Source organism: Ranitomeya imitator, chromosome 5 (assembly GCF_032444005.1).
Source record: "Ranitomeya imitator isolate aRanImi1 chromosome 5, aRanImi1.pri, whole genome shotgun sequence".
Classification (NCBI taxonomy): Eukaryota; Metazoa; Chordata; class Amphibia; order Anura; family Dendrobatidae; genus Ranitomeya; species Ranitomeya imitator.
In genome coordinates this window covers 420,911,002-420,925,531 of record NC_091286.1, presented here as the reverse complement: position 1 = coordinate 420,925,531, position 14,530 = coordinate 420,911,002, and the positions used below count along the sequence as shown (strand labels likewise).

At 40.1% G+C, this 14,530-nt stretch overlaps 1 protein-coding gene across 4 annotated transcripts in view; it reads left to right on the top strand.

Moving 5' to 3' along the window:
* Positions 1 to 14,530, top strand: part of MASP1 (MBL associated serine protease 1) — a 348,061-nt gene that overhangs the window by 167,676 nt on the left and 165,855 nt on the right. For 2 of the 4 annotated variants that reach the window (XM_069727078.1, XM_069727077.1), the window contains exon 9: positions 12,561 to 12,698. In XM_069727078.1, the coding sequence (XP_069583179.1) occupies positions 12,561 to 12,698 (138 nt within the window). Of the gene's footprint in view, positions 1 to 601; positions 1,243 to 12,560; positions 12,699 to 14,530 lie in introns of those variants that run through there. The other 2 variants (XM_069727079.1, XM_069727080.1) reach the window with 2 other exon arrangements.

Below are 14,530 nucleotides of genomic sequence, written 5' to 3'. Positions count from 1 at the left end.
CTGTTCTGCACTATTGCCAAATCCTTCAGCAAAGTACAACTTTTGAAGCCAAGAGCTGCCTGCTGATTTCTATAGCTCAGTATTTGCTTCATTGGAAATGATAGGACTAAGTTTTCCAGTGTATTATTATTACTGTTTTATATATCTTATAACAAAGAACAATACGTTTAGCTTGTAAGGGCAGGTGAAGAATTAATATTCTTTTGTAAAAAGGGAGTCCAATAGAATTATTCACATACTTAGTGCACTAGTGATGTGGCACATGTTTCTTTTTCCTTTAAACAACTATGTGAAAGAATTCTCCGGTAATTGGAGTGGAACCGCTTTTCTTAATCATCCTATTTACTACTTCTGTTCTGCAAATTGACCTTCTACAATCTGGCAATGCTCCTTTCCCCTTTCCCTACTACTGGATATGAAGGAATCAATACATTTCTTTCTTGGGAGGGTTCATCATAGTATCTGTACTTTGGTGATCAGTTTTCTGCATGTTGCTTGGTTGCCTGAATACTAATCTTCCTTTCCTCTTTTTTTCTCTTTTTTTTTTGTCTCCAATCTACAATCTCTATACTCTTTTCTTGCTTTCCATCTTTTCACAAAGCTGCAGAAAAGGATGTGAGGATGAGCTGAAGACTGGATTGAGAACAAGCTGTCATTGGCCTGTTGTCATGTGTCCCAATGTTAAAGAACGCTTTGTGTACCTCGTGTATTAATCGCACAAGACAGATGAGTGTGTGAAAAGCTCAGCTTTCTACCGGAGGTCTCCAACTGCAGTCAATGCATACAATAAGCAGGCAGCCCCCTCATCCACTTCAGCCTGTTGCTCTCATTAAGCACTCACAGCACATTTGCCAGAGGAAACAATGATTATTACATAGACTGAAAAGCCTGTCTGCTGACTTCCTCGCTCGACTAAAATGTCATTTGCATATGTGTAGTTGTGGCTCCAATATTCAAAGAGCATTCCTTCTTCCGCTAAAGAGCTTTTATCCGGACATGTTGACAGAAATATCACTCCTGAATATAAGACATGTATTTTTGGTACTATCTACGAATGTTATGTAATGCTATGATAATTATTGATATTATTATATGTTATTTATCATCTACATGGTATGCAGCTCTTCTACTATACGTTTATTTGTGCATTATTATGTGACGACAACTAAGTTTACAATTAGTTAGTAAGTAGTGCCCTGAAATGCTGTCTTCTTCAATGAATAAATGCATATATTTCTAGATTTCTTTAGTCATATTTATTATTCAGAAATCCAAGACTTTAAAAGGAATATATCACCAGGCCTCTGCTACCTCGTCTGAGAGCAGTATGATGGTGGCAAAGAGACCCTGACTTCAATGATGTGTCACTTAGTTTACTCAGTGCGGCAGTTCTGACACAAGGTTTTTAGATTTATCAATGCAACAGAGATGAGAAAGCTAACCCCACCCACACCAGACTCTGTATGTGCAGTCTATAGTCAGTGAGCTGCTTATTACAGGAGGGGGCGGAGTCAGACTAGCATGCACATGCTGCTGCAGTCCAGGCAATGATAATCATCAGGTGATAAAACCTCCCTTACAAGTAAACAACTGCAGCCAGCTTGACATGTGACACATCATTGAAATCTGTGTGTTAACCCCTACATCATGCTGTTTTCAGATTAAATAGCAGAAACCTGCCAACAGATTTATTTAGCTAGCATGACTTTTCAGAAACTCCCGGTTGTGGTTTTTTTTATATAAAAAAAACACACAAACTGTGTTTTATTCCTTATTCCAGAGTTCAGCATTGAGTCTCTGTCGCTGCCTCGGGTATCTGGTACTGGTGACGCTGCCATCATGTGGGCTTACTGCTGCAGCCAATCAGTGGGCTCAGTGTGATGTTCTGCTTTCCTGGACAGATCCCCTGAGCACACTGTTTGGCTGCTGCTTTGCTGATATTAGGTCGGCACCACAGCTAATACCAGATACATGGAGCAGTGGCAAACACTCAGGGCTGGATTCGAGGATGGTGGGAAAATTGCAATTTATTTAATTTTTAACAACAAACTGGATCTAAAAACCAAGATATTCTGAAAGAAGACAACCTCTCTAAGGGTGAATTCACATTCTGCAGCAGAATTTTTTTTGACTGCCACATTTATCTGTACCAACCCTTACAGATGAACAGAATTGATTTTCAACCACAGAAGTTTCTGCAACTAAATTGACAATATGTGAATTTATCCTAAGAATTAAAGCAGGATGGTTTTTAGTAAAAAAATTTTTAGCCCATTTATTTATTTACATGATAAATATGAGAAGAAAAAGTATGCAACCAAAAGAAACATGAATAGGACTAAAATGACATATGGTACGTTCCATCACACTTGCCATGGTTAGAAATGTTGCTTTAGGACATGGCATGCTGAGACCAACAGAGCATGGACAGCCCTGCCAGGCCTCTACTTACCAGCTGTAAAGCCTGTGTGTACTGGCATCCAGTCTCGGTGCACTGTGAATTTGTAAAACATAGTTTAGGCTTTTTAAATAGTATATGAACAGCAATAAACAGGATTCTACTCTCCTATGTGATATATTTGATATATTTTAGATTGAAAAGTCAATAAAGTATTGAAACTATTGCAAGCAAACGGTTCAAACATGGCAAGAGAAAAAGTAGGAAATATTCCATAGATCTACAAGCATAAAATGTCTACGGGTTCTCTCACACTGGGATATAAAATGGCCAAGTGTTCTGAAATGTTTTATCAGATAGCACTTGGACCAACGTTATGCTATGGCACTGCGGAGATCTGCAACTATATTCTCATGCTGATTTGGCAAGTGCATTCAAAATTCAGACCGCGCGCACCCATAGGACTATATGGGTTTGTATAACACATTGGACTGCACTCATAACTCATCTGAGTGTATTTTGATGTACAGTGGGTACGCAAAGTTTCATTGCAGCCATTTGGTAAATTCAAAACAATTCATTTTTTTACATTAATGTACACTCTGCACCCCATCTTGACTGAAAAAACAGAAATGTAGCAATTTTTGCTAATTTATTTAAAAAGAAAAACTGAAATATCACATGGTCATAAGTATTCAGACCCTTTGCTCAGTATTGAGTAGAAGCACGCTTTTGAGCAAGTAAAGACATGAGTCTTCTTGGGAATGAAGCAACAAGGTTTTCACACCTGGATTTGGGAATTTTCTGCCATTCTTCCTTGCAGACCTCTCCAGTTCCATCAGGTTGGATGCTGAACTTGGTGGACAGCCATTTTCAGGTCTCTCCAGAGAAGCTCAATTGGGTTTAGGTCAGGGCTCTGGCTGGGTCAGTCAAGAATGGTCACAGAGTTGTTCTGAAGCCACTCCTTTGTTATTTTAGCTCTGTGCTTAGGGTCATTGGCTTGTTGGAAGGTGAACCTTCAGCCAAGTCTGAGGTCCAGAGCATTGTGGAAGAGGTTTTCATCCAGGATATCTCTGTACTTGGCCGTATTCATGTTTCCTTCAATGACAACCAGTCGCCCTGTCCCTGCAGCTGAAAAACACCCCATAGCATGATGCTGCCACCACATGCTTCACTGTTGGGATTGTATTGGGCAGGTGATGAGCAGTGCCTGGTTTTCTCCACACATACCGCTTAGAATTATCACTAAAAAGGTCTCTCTTCGTCTCATCAGACCAGAGAATCTTATTTCTCATAGTCCTTCATGTGTTTTTTTAGCAAACTCAATGCAGGCTTTCATATGTCTGGCCCTGAGGAGAGGCTTCCGTAGGGCTACTCTGTCATAAATGCCTGACTGGTGGAGGGCGGCAGTGATAGTTGATTTTCTGGAACTTTCTCCCATCTCCCTACTGCATCTCTGGAGCTCAGTCACAGTGATTTTGGGGTTCTTCTTTACCTCTCTCACCAAGGCTCTTCTCCCACAATTGCTCATTTTGGCTGGACGGCCAGGTCTAGGAAGACTTCTGGTGGTCCCAAACTTCTTCCATTTAAGGATTATGGAGGCAACTGTGCTCTTAGGAGCCTTGAGTACTGCAGAAATTCTGTTGTAACCTTGGCCAGATTTGTGCCTTGCCACTATTCTGTTTATGAGCTCCTTAGCCAGTTCCTTTGACCTCATAATTCTCATTTGGTCTGACATGCACTGTGATCTGTGAGGTCTTATATAGACAGGTGTGTGCCTTTCCAAATCAAGTCCTATCAGTTTAATTAAGCACAGCTAGACTCCAATGAAGGAGTAGAACCATCTCAAGGAGGATCACAAGGACATTGACAGCATGTGACTTAAATATGAGTGTCTGAGCAAATGGTCTGAATACTTATGACCATATGATATTTCTGATATTTCAGTTTTTCTTTTTTAATAAATTTGCAAAAATTTCTACATTTCTGTTTTTTTATTCAAGATGGGGTGCACAGTGTACATTAATTTAAAAAAATGAACTTTTTTCAATTTACCATATGGGTGTGAGTTGCCCCGCCAGGGCCGTGGGATACTCGGTACCGGGTCCAGTGTTTCACAGGGGGATATCACGGTGGCGACCCGGTCCGTGGCCCTGGGCGCCCATGTAAAAGGAAAAGGTCTTTAAAGGGAATACATTTTATGTTCGTGATGCTACCTGTGGTATTAGGTCAGTGGGGACTGACGCTGCTTTAAGGGGTCCTCTGGGGTGATGTTATGGCAGTTAGATGGTATAACTTCCCACAGGTGAAGTATATGCCCAGGGCTTCCGATGTGTAGATGGAAGATGGTAAATAGAGCAGTAAAGATCGAGGACACAGGTTTGCAGTCTCTTTACCTGGTTTACTGAATATTTCAGGCAGCCACAGTCCAGGGTACCAGATCACAGGACAGGCACGGTCCGGCCGGCTTGGAGGCAAGATAGGAGTCCCCTTATCCAGGTGGAAATTAAAGCCTTCTTCTAGCGCCGTGGTGTGGTAGTCCCTTACTGCCTATGGCTTCAGATAAGGTTCTCACAGATGTTCTCCCTTTGTCCCCCATATAGGATTTGACATAACCCATATGACTGGTGACTTGAGCCTGTTTATAGGGACTCTAGCATGCCCCGGGCTCTATGGGTGTCACCGTGCCTCCTGGGTATTAATGCGGACAGGTAACTTGGAGTTCAGCTGTCCTGCTGGTCTCTGACATAAGTCGTAGAGGCCCTTACAACCTCGGTGTTCCGGCTACCAGTCTCTGTGCCTCAGAAGGAGGCTGCCTGTTCGTGGCTGGTCTCCCACTGGTGTTCCTCTCCTGTGCTCTTCTCTCCTACATGCTCACTGCAATATATTTGGCTTTTGAATAATCTCAGGAACTGCAGCACTGTGGCTACACAGCTCCGTACACCCTCTTTTGCCTCACACTGCTCCAGTCTGTTTCCTGGCAAGAACTCACTAACTTTCCCTACAAAACCACCATATATATGGGGAGTCACCTAGTTAATAGGATCAAAAGCTCCCCCTGGTGGCCTGGAGTGTGAATGTGTTGCATGATTGTGTTTACCTGGTGACAGTTATCCCTTCTTGCCTCCAAATGTAACATCGCTCTCCCCATGAGGAAAGCAATGCTACTCTGATGACCAGGACCCTGGGGCGCCACAGGTGCAATGAAACAAAGAGTGAAAATTTTAAAGGGGTCTGAATACTTTCTGTACCTACTGTACGCTCACAGAGACAATGGAGAAATTAAGTTCTCCATCTTTCTGCACCAGTGCTGCAATTCTCTCAAGTGAGAGAATCAGATCACACTCAGATAACACTTGGCACAAACTCTGACAGAGTTTGAGCAGCGTGTCATTAGCATAATTGGCCTGATTTTCTCGCTTTAGAGAATATACACCAGTGTGAGCAAACCCTAAGAATGGGCATTGCAGTGTAAAAAAACAGCACTCTTGAACTCATGTACAAAAGAAGAAGATGTACACCCATGGGAGAGACCTGTCAATCAACGGGTGCGTAGCAGGAAGTAGACGGCACAGGGCTGTGCCAGACTACCCTTTTTTCTACCTATTTTCCTAGGCTAGCTTTTTAAACTATGTTTTCTTTGAAACTCCAGTGCTTTTCAAGAAAAACATAACTGGATGCAATTATTCAGTCAGGCACTGATTCAGGATCCATGCTGCCTGTGGTTTGAGCAGCACAAATCAAGTGATAGGCTCCTTTTAAATATATCATTTTTTGTTTTTTTATCATTCAAAACTACGAATCATCCTACAAAAATATCAAACCCTCATGTGACTTTCTCCATGTTATATCTGTATGTCCCAACTGGGAATAAGTTATAAACCAGAAGAAAAATTAACTTGAAACCCAACAAGTTGGTATACCGTACATTGGTATGTAAAAGATTGAGCACCATTGATCAAAATTACTGTCATTGGGAACAGTTAAGCAAATTGAAGATGAATGGATTTCTAAAAGCCCTAAAGTTAAATATGGCACATTTCTTTTCTATTTTATACAAATAATATATATATATATATATATATATATATATATATATATATATATATATATATACATATATATATATATTTTTATTTTTTTATTTTTATTTTTTTCATCTTTAACATTTAAAAAATTGCTAAACGGAAAATGGTAAGATTCAAAAGTTTGGGCACCCTGCATGGTTAGTATTTAGGAGCACCCCATTTTAAAAGTATCACAGTAAACGCTTTTTGTAGCCAGGCAAGTTTCTTTCAATTCTTGTTTCAGGGATTTTCATCCATTCTTCCTTTGGAAATTCTTCCAGTCCTGTGAGATTCCTGGGTTATCTTTCATAAAAAAGATAGGAATGTCCAGCTTCACCGAGTCCGTAAAAAAGAGTTTTCTTTATTCACAAACTTTAAACTTGGAGGATACAGACTTCAGCACAACCATATGGGTAAGAATCTCAATGCGTTTCTGGAGACTAGGCTCCCTTAATCATGATCAGTCATGGTTAAGGGAGCCTAGTCTCCAGAAACGCGTTGAGATTCTTACCCATATGGTTGTGCTGAAGTCTGTATCCTCCAAGTTTAAAGTTTGTGAATAAAGAAAACTCTTTTTTACGGACTCGGTGAAGCTGGACATTCCTTTCTTTTTTTGGACCTTGTACGCCTGGACACAGCGGGTCCGTGCTCCCGAGGTCCGTGCTCCCGAGGTTTGACTTGCATCACGGGTGAGTTGGTTTATGTTCCTTCTTACAAAGTTATCTTTCATACACTGCTATTTTGAGGTCTAGCCACAGATTTTCAATGATTTTCAGATCAGGGGACTGTGAGAGCCATTTTAAAATCTTCACCTTGCGCCCTTGTGGGGTTATCTATTGTGGATTTTGCAATGTGTTTAGAATCATTATCATCTGTAGAAGTCATCCTCTTTTTAACTTCAGCTATTTTTACAGATGGTGTTATGTTTGCATCACAAATTTGTTGAAATTCCATTGAATCCATTCTTCCCTCTACCTGTGAAATGTTCCCCGTGCCATTGGCTGCAACACAACCTCAAACTATGATTTATCCATGCTTAATTGCTGGCAAGATGCTCTTTTCCTTACATTTTGTGCCCTTACTTCTATACCCATACTTTTGATTGTTGTGGTCGAAGAGTTGTATTTTAACCCCTTTATCTCAAGGGTGGTTTGCACGTTAATGACCAGGCCAATTTTTACAATTCTGACCTTTTATGAGGTAATAACTCTGGAACGCTTGCATGGATCCCGGTGATTCTGACACAGTGTTCTCGAGACATATTGTACTTCATGTTAGTGGTAAATTTCCTTGACATTACTTGAATTTATTTATGAAAAAAGGGAAAATTTAGAGAAAATTTTGAAACTTTCACAATTTTCCAACTTTGAATTTTCATGCCCTTAAATCACAGAGATACTGTATGTCACACAAAATACTTACTAAGTACCATTTCCCACATGTCTTCTTTACATCAGCACAATTTTGGAACCAAAATATTTTTTGTAAGTTATAGGGGTTAAAATTTGACCAGCAATTTCTCATTTTTACAACACCATTTTTTTAGGGACCACATCACATTTGAATTCACTTTGAGGGTTCTATATGATAGAAAATGCCCAAGTGTGACACCATTGTAAAATCTGCACCCCTCAATGTGCTCAAAACCACATTCAAGAAGTTTATTAACCCTTCAGGTATTTCACAGGAATTTTTGGAATGTTTAAAAAAAATGAACATTTAACTTTTTTCACAAAAAATTACTTCAGATCCAATTTGTTTTATTTTACCAAGGATAACAGGAGAAATTGGACCCCAAAAGTTGTTGTACAATTTGTCCTGAGTACACTCCCCATATGTGGAGGTAAACCACTGTTTAGGCGCATGGCAGAGCTCGGAAGGAAAGGAGCGCCATTTGACTTTTCAATGCAAAATTGGCTGGAATTGAGATAGGACGACATGTCTCGTTTGGAGAGCCCCTGATGTGCCTAATCAGTGGAAGCCCCCCAAAAGTGACAACATTTTAGAAAGCAGACCCCCTAAGGAACTTATCTAGATGTGTGGTGAGCACTTTGAACCCCCAAGTGCTTCACAGAAGTTTATAATGTAGAGCCGTAAAAATAAAAAGCTTATTTTTTTCACAAAAATGATTTTTCACCCCCTATTTTTTATTTTCCCAAGGGTAACAGGAGAAATTGGACCACAAACGTTCTTGTGCAATTTGTCCTGAGTACCCTGATACTCCATATGTGGAGGTAAACCACTGTTTGGGCACATGGCAGACCTCAGAAGGGAAGGAGCGCCATTTGACTTTTCAATGCAAAATTGGCTGGAATTGGGATAGAACGCCATGTCTCGTTTGGAGAGCCCCTGATGTGCGTAAACAGTGGAAACCCCCCAAAAGTGACACCATTTTGGAAAGTAGACCCCGTAAGGAACTTATCTAGATGTGTGGTGAGCACTTTGAACCCCCAAGTGCTTCACAGAAGTTTATAATGTAGAGCAGTGAAAATTGAAAAAATCCTTTTTTTTTTCCACAAAAATGTTTTTTTAGCCCCCACTTTTGTATTTTCCCAAGGGTAACAGAAGAAAATGGACCCCAAAAGTTGTTGTCCAATTTGTCCTGAGTAAGCTGATACCCCATATGTCAGAGAAAACTACTGTTGGGTGCATGGCAGAGCTCAGAAGGGAAGAAACGGTGTTTTGGAATGCAGACTTTGATGGAATGGTCTGCGGGCTTCACGTTGCGTTAGCAGAGCCCCTAATGTACATAACCAGTAGAAACCCCCCACAAGTGACCCCATATTGGAAACTAGACCCCCCAAGGAACTTATCTAGATGTGTTGTGAGAATTTTGAACCCCCCAAGTGTTTCACTAAAGTTTCTAATGCAGAGTAACATGAGAAATTGGACCCCAAAAGTTGTTTTCCAATTTGTCCTGAGTACGCTGATACCCCCAGAGTCATGTGAGGTCTTGTTTTTTGCGGGATGAGTTGACGTTTTTATTGGTACCATTTTCGGGCACACGACATTTTTTGATCGCTTTTTATTCCGATTTTTGTTAGGCAGAATGAACAAAAACCAGCAATTCGTGATTTTTTTTTTTTGGGGGGGGCGTTTATACTATTCCGTGTTTGGTAAAATTGATGAAGCAGTTTTATTCTTCAGGTCAGTACGATTACAGCGATACCTAATTTATATAATTTTTTTATGTTTGGTGCTTTTATACAATAAAAACTATTTTATAGAAAAAATAATTATTTTTGCATCGCTTTATTCTGAGGGCTATAACTTTTTTATTTTTTGCTGATGATGCTGTTTGGCGGCTCATTTTTTGCGGGACAAGATGACGTTTTCGGCGGTACCATGTTTATTTATATCCGTCTTTTTGATCGCGTGTTATTCCACTTTTTGTTCGGCGGTATGATGATAAATCAGTTTTTTGCCTTGTTTTTTACTTTTTTTTATTTACGGTGTTCACTGAAGGGGGTTAACTAGTGGGACATTTTTATAGGTCGCGCCGTTACGGATGCGGCGATACTAAATATGTGTACTTTTATTGTTGTTTTTATTACATAAAGAAATGTATTTATTGGAACAATAACAATAATAAAAGGATTTTTTTTTTACACATGGAAATATTTTTTTTTTAACTTTTTTACTTTGTCCTAGGGTGGGACATCATGCTATAGTGTCAGATCGCTGATCTGACACTTTGCACAGCATTGTGTCATATCAGCGATCTGACAGGCTGTGCTGCAGGCTTGCCGGTGTCTGCTCTCAGCAGGCACTTGCAAGACCTAGAAGGCCCCCGCGGCCGTCTTGGATACAGGGCCTGCAGGGAGGAGGATGGAGGAGACGCACAGAGCAATGCGATCAAATCGCGTTGTTCCGAGGATCTCAGGGAAGCACGCAGGTAGCCCCCTCTCTGTGCGATGCTTCCCTATGCCGCTGGAACACTGCGATCATGTTTGATCGCAGTGTTCTGGAGTTAATGTGCCCGAAGCGGTCCGTGACCGCTCCTGGCACATAGTGCCGGATGTCAGCTGTGATAAATAGCTGACATACGGCGGCACTCCCCCCGTGAGCGCGGCTGATCGGTGATGACATACTATCCTGTCGGGGGTCATAGGGGCCCAGACCACCTCGTTGGGGTAGTACGTCTAATGTCAGAAAGGGGTTAACAGGACTTGTTTAGATGTTCTTTTGTATACATCTGACGCTGAATGTTTGTGGTGAGGACGCAGTAGAGGTTTTCTTCTGATGGATCTTCAATGAAGGCCATATTTGTGCAGGTGTCTCTGAATAATAGAACAATTTGCCATAACTCCAGTGTCTGATAAATCTTTCTGAAGGGCCTTTGCAGTCAAGCTGTGGGTTCTGATTTGTCTCTCTAGCAAACCTACAAGAAGCTCAAAGTTAAATTTTGCTTGGTTTTATGTACCTCCACTGTTCCTGTCAACTGACATTTCTTAATTACATTTCAAACTGAGGAAAGGGCACCTTGAAAATGCTTTGCTATCTTCGAATAGCCTTCTCCTGCTTTGTTGACCTCCGCCATTTTTTTCAGAGTGCTAGGCAACTGTTTAGAAGAACTCACGGCTTCAGTTTTTTAGCACAAGGTTAGAAGAGGCTGGGTTTTTATAAAGCTGGCAAATTTGCATCACCTGTCTTTCCTAACGATGATAGTGAACAAGTCATAACCCTAACAGGCTAATTAAGGTCTGAAACCTTGATCAAAGTTATCTGAGCACACAAATCTCCAAGGGTGTCCAAATGTTTGCATAGGTCCATTTTCCTTTTTGTAATTTTAGAAATGTAAAAAATGACTATAGATATATATATATATATATATTTGCTTAAAATACAGAGGAATTGTGTCATCTTTAACTTTAGGGTCAATTAAGGCGGTCTCAAGGGAGCGCTGAGGAAGCAGCCAAGAGGGAAGAAAAGGGGGGTGTCATGCACCACCGCAGCTCCAGCTGAACACCTCCAGGGGTGGACAGAAGCAGATACCAGAGAAAAAAACTCGGTCACCGGAGCGCTGAAACACCGTCTTCCTCAGGTGGGAGTTTATTGATAGAAAACAGGAAGGCAGTATTTAAATGATAAACAGCCAATCACAGCGCTGTTGAAGTTGCCACCATCGCAACATGTTCAACGCACATGTCCCCATTGGAAGAAGCCCATTTTTTGCCAAACGGCGCTGTCAGGGTGGTAGATGAACAATGATGTTTTGTCCTGAGGAAAAGTTCCTGTGTGACTTTGAAATGTTTTGACTTTGAAAACCTATTTAAAGAAACATTTTTAAGGAATAAAAAAATAAAATCTGTTAGTCTTCAGCAGCAGCACAAGAACAGACACATTATACCAGGATCAACTATTCTGCTCAGTCTTTGGACCCGTGCTCTGCAGCAGCTGATTTATGCGTTGAACATGTTGCGAAGGTGCAACTTTAACAGCGCTGTGATTGGCTGTTTATCATTGAAATACTGCCTTCCTGTTTTCTATCAGTAAGCTCCCACCTGAGGAAGACGGTGTTTCCGTCGAAACGCGTTGCAGTTAAACTTCACCTGGTGTTTGAGTCTCCTTCAGCACTCCTGTGACCGAGATTTTTTCTGGTATCTTTACCTTTAGGCCTTTAAGAGATCCTTTCATCTTCAACTTGCTTAACTGCTCACAATAACAATATTTTTGACAAGGGATGACCAAACTTTTACACTGTATGTGATTTGCATTCTGGAAGAGCAGACTTTAAAACAGATGTCTTACAATAATGTAATGCAGAATGCAGTGCAACAGAAACCTTTAAAGGAGCCAGGGTAAGCTGTCAGTAGTGATGACACATAGGTATACTGCATATTCAATGCATACATGCAAGTCACAATATAATAAGTACAGTATCACAATACAAAAAAAATACTTCCATAACACTGTATTCACTGGAGCGCACCAATTAATTTCTCATTGGAACCTCTGTCTCTGTTTTTGCCCAATGGATTTAATGCCTCCATAAAAGTCCTCAGGGCAATTATTGACTAGAATTCTTTTAAGTTTAGTAGCTATAATACTAAAAGCCACAGAAAAATAACTTTAAACTTCTGTTCTCTTTCTAGTTGTTGACTGCAATTTGCCAAAAGAGCTTGAGAATGGATACATGACTTTCTCTACACCAGAAAACAGTACCACCTATCAGTCAGCTGTCACATATTCGTGCCGTGAACCTTACTACTCAATGATACCAAATATTACTGGTATGTATGGAGTGATATCTTTTTTTGCCTGAGTAAACTAATAGACACTGATAAAATTACTGCCTAGCTGTGGAACTTAAAAGAGCATAAACCTATATCGACATCATCTGATATCATGCATGACATCAGGCAGTTTTGCAGGTATATTGACACCTAAACTGGGGTCTAAAACATTGAGCCTGAGAGATTTTTGAGGCTTTCTAACCTTAGACTTGATATACAACAAAGAGGAGAAACCGAGAAGCGATTTTAGGGTGTAAATTAAAGTGAAAGGTCAAAAAATAAGTACAAAAGTAGCCTTTATTGAACAAAGTATAATGTTAGATAGTGGCACGGAGGCGCACACATCGAATTCATAAAAACGCAAAGAACATGAAATGTCTAAAAGAAGATGGTGCTTACATATCCAGAGCTTAGACTTGATTTTGTATGATTTTAAGGGTTCGCTCACACAATTATATTTTCGGTCCAGGTGCAGTCTGTGAAAAGCAGACAGCACAAAGAGTGCATTAGGACCAATGTTATTCAATGGGGCAATGCACATGTGATTTTTTTTCACTGACCAAATCTGAGTAAAACAAAAATCACAGAGTGTACTAGTTTCTTCCATAAGTCGGATGAGACTCGCTTATTGAAGTCCATGAATGTGTAAAAAAAATGTTTTCCATACAGAGATACAGTGTAGAGTCTATTCTTATGGACACATTGCAATTCTTCAACACAGAAAATTGTAAGTGGTCTTGTAAATCATTATTACCTGCTACTGTAAAAAAAATGGAGTGCATATGGATTATACACAGATGACAAGAGAGAAAAAAAAAGTTTTCTGTATGATGATTTTTATTATGCTTGTGTGAACCCAGCCTAACATTGAATAGCAGGAAACATCCCTTTCAACATATAAAATTATTTAGGCAAAATGTGTATAAATGTGAAGTTCTGTTTTAATCAAACCATTAATTATAGGAGAATTCATATTGGACAGTTTATGTTTAACTATAAATGATGGCAGATTTTAAAGTAACTTGTAAGATTATTATTTTCACTATCATCAAAGGTCTGCACTAGGGAGGCATATGCAGCTTTTATAATGGGTCACAATTTATTTACACAAGACGTGATCTTTTATTACACTCAATCTAATTGTAAGATTTACTTAATTATTGAGTGTCTTATATAGCACCATCATATTCCGTAGCGCTTTACAGACATCAGTATCCCCATTGGGCTCACAATCTAAAATCCTTACCAGTATGTCTTTGGAATGTGGGAAGAAAACAGAGAGCCAGGAGGAAACCCACACAAACACGGGGAGAACATACAAACTCCTTGCAGATAGTGTCCTTGGTGGGATTTAAACCCAGGACCCCAGCACTGCAAAGCATCAGTGCTAACCACTGAGCCAACATGCTGCCCGAAGGTCAATCAACAGGAATTAAAGTTGTCACTGCTGATCCATATTTTGCACAATGCAGGGTTACCATAAGTGGTGGTGATCAAATGCTCATCTTCAGTAATGCTCAGCTATATAACAAGAGTTTATGTCAGCATACTTCATGTGAAAAGCAAAGTGGGGCACTGACCCAAAAAATATTATTCCTTTATTTTGACTGGATACATATGGACAGTAGTATAAAAAAACCAGCAGATGGACTTTGGAAGTGTCAGCAGTGATGTGAAATGTCCGTAGGCCACGTGCTATTTGTTTGCACTCCCTTCTCTTCATATGTGCTTGAAATAAAAGAATATTTTAAATTTTGAGTGCCGTAATTTGTTTTCCACTATGCGAATACAATGTTAAGTTAACCCATCATGCAGTCAAAAATAAGTAA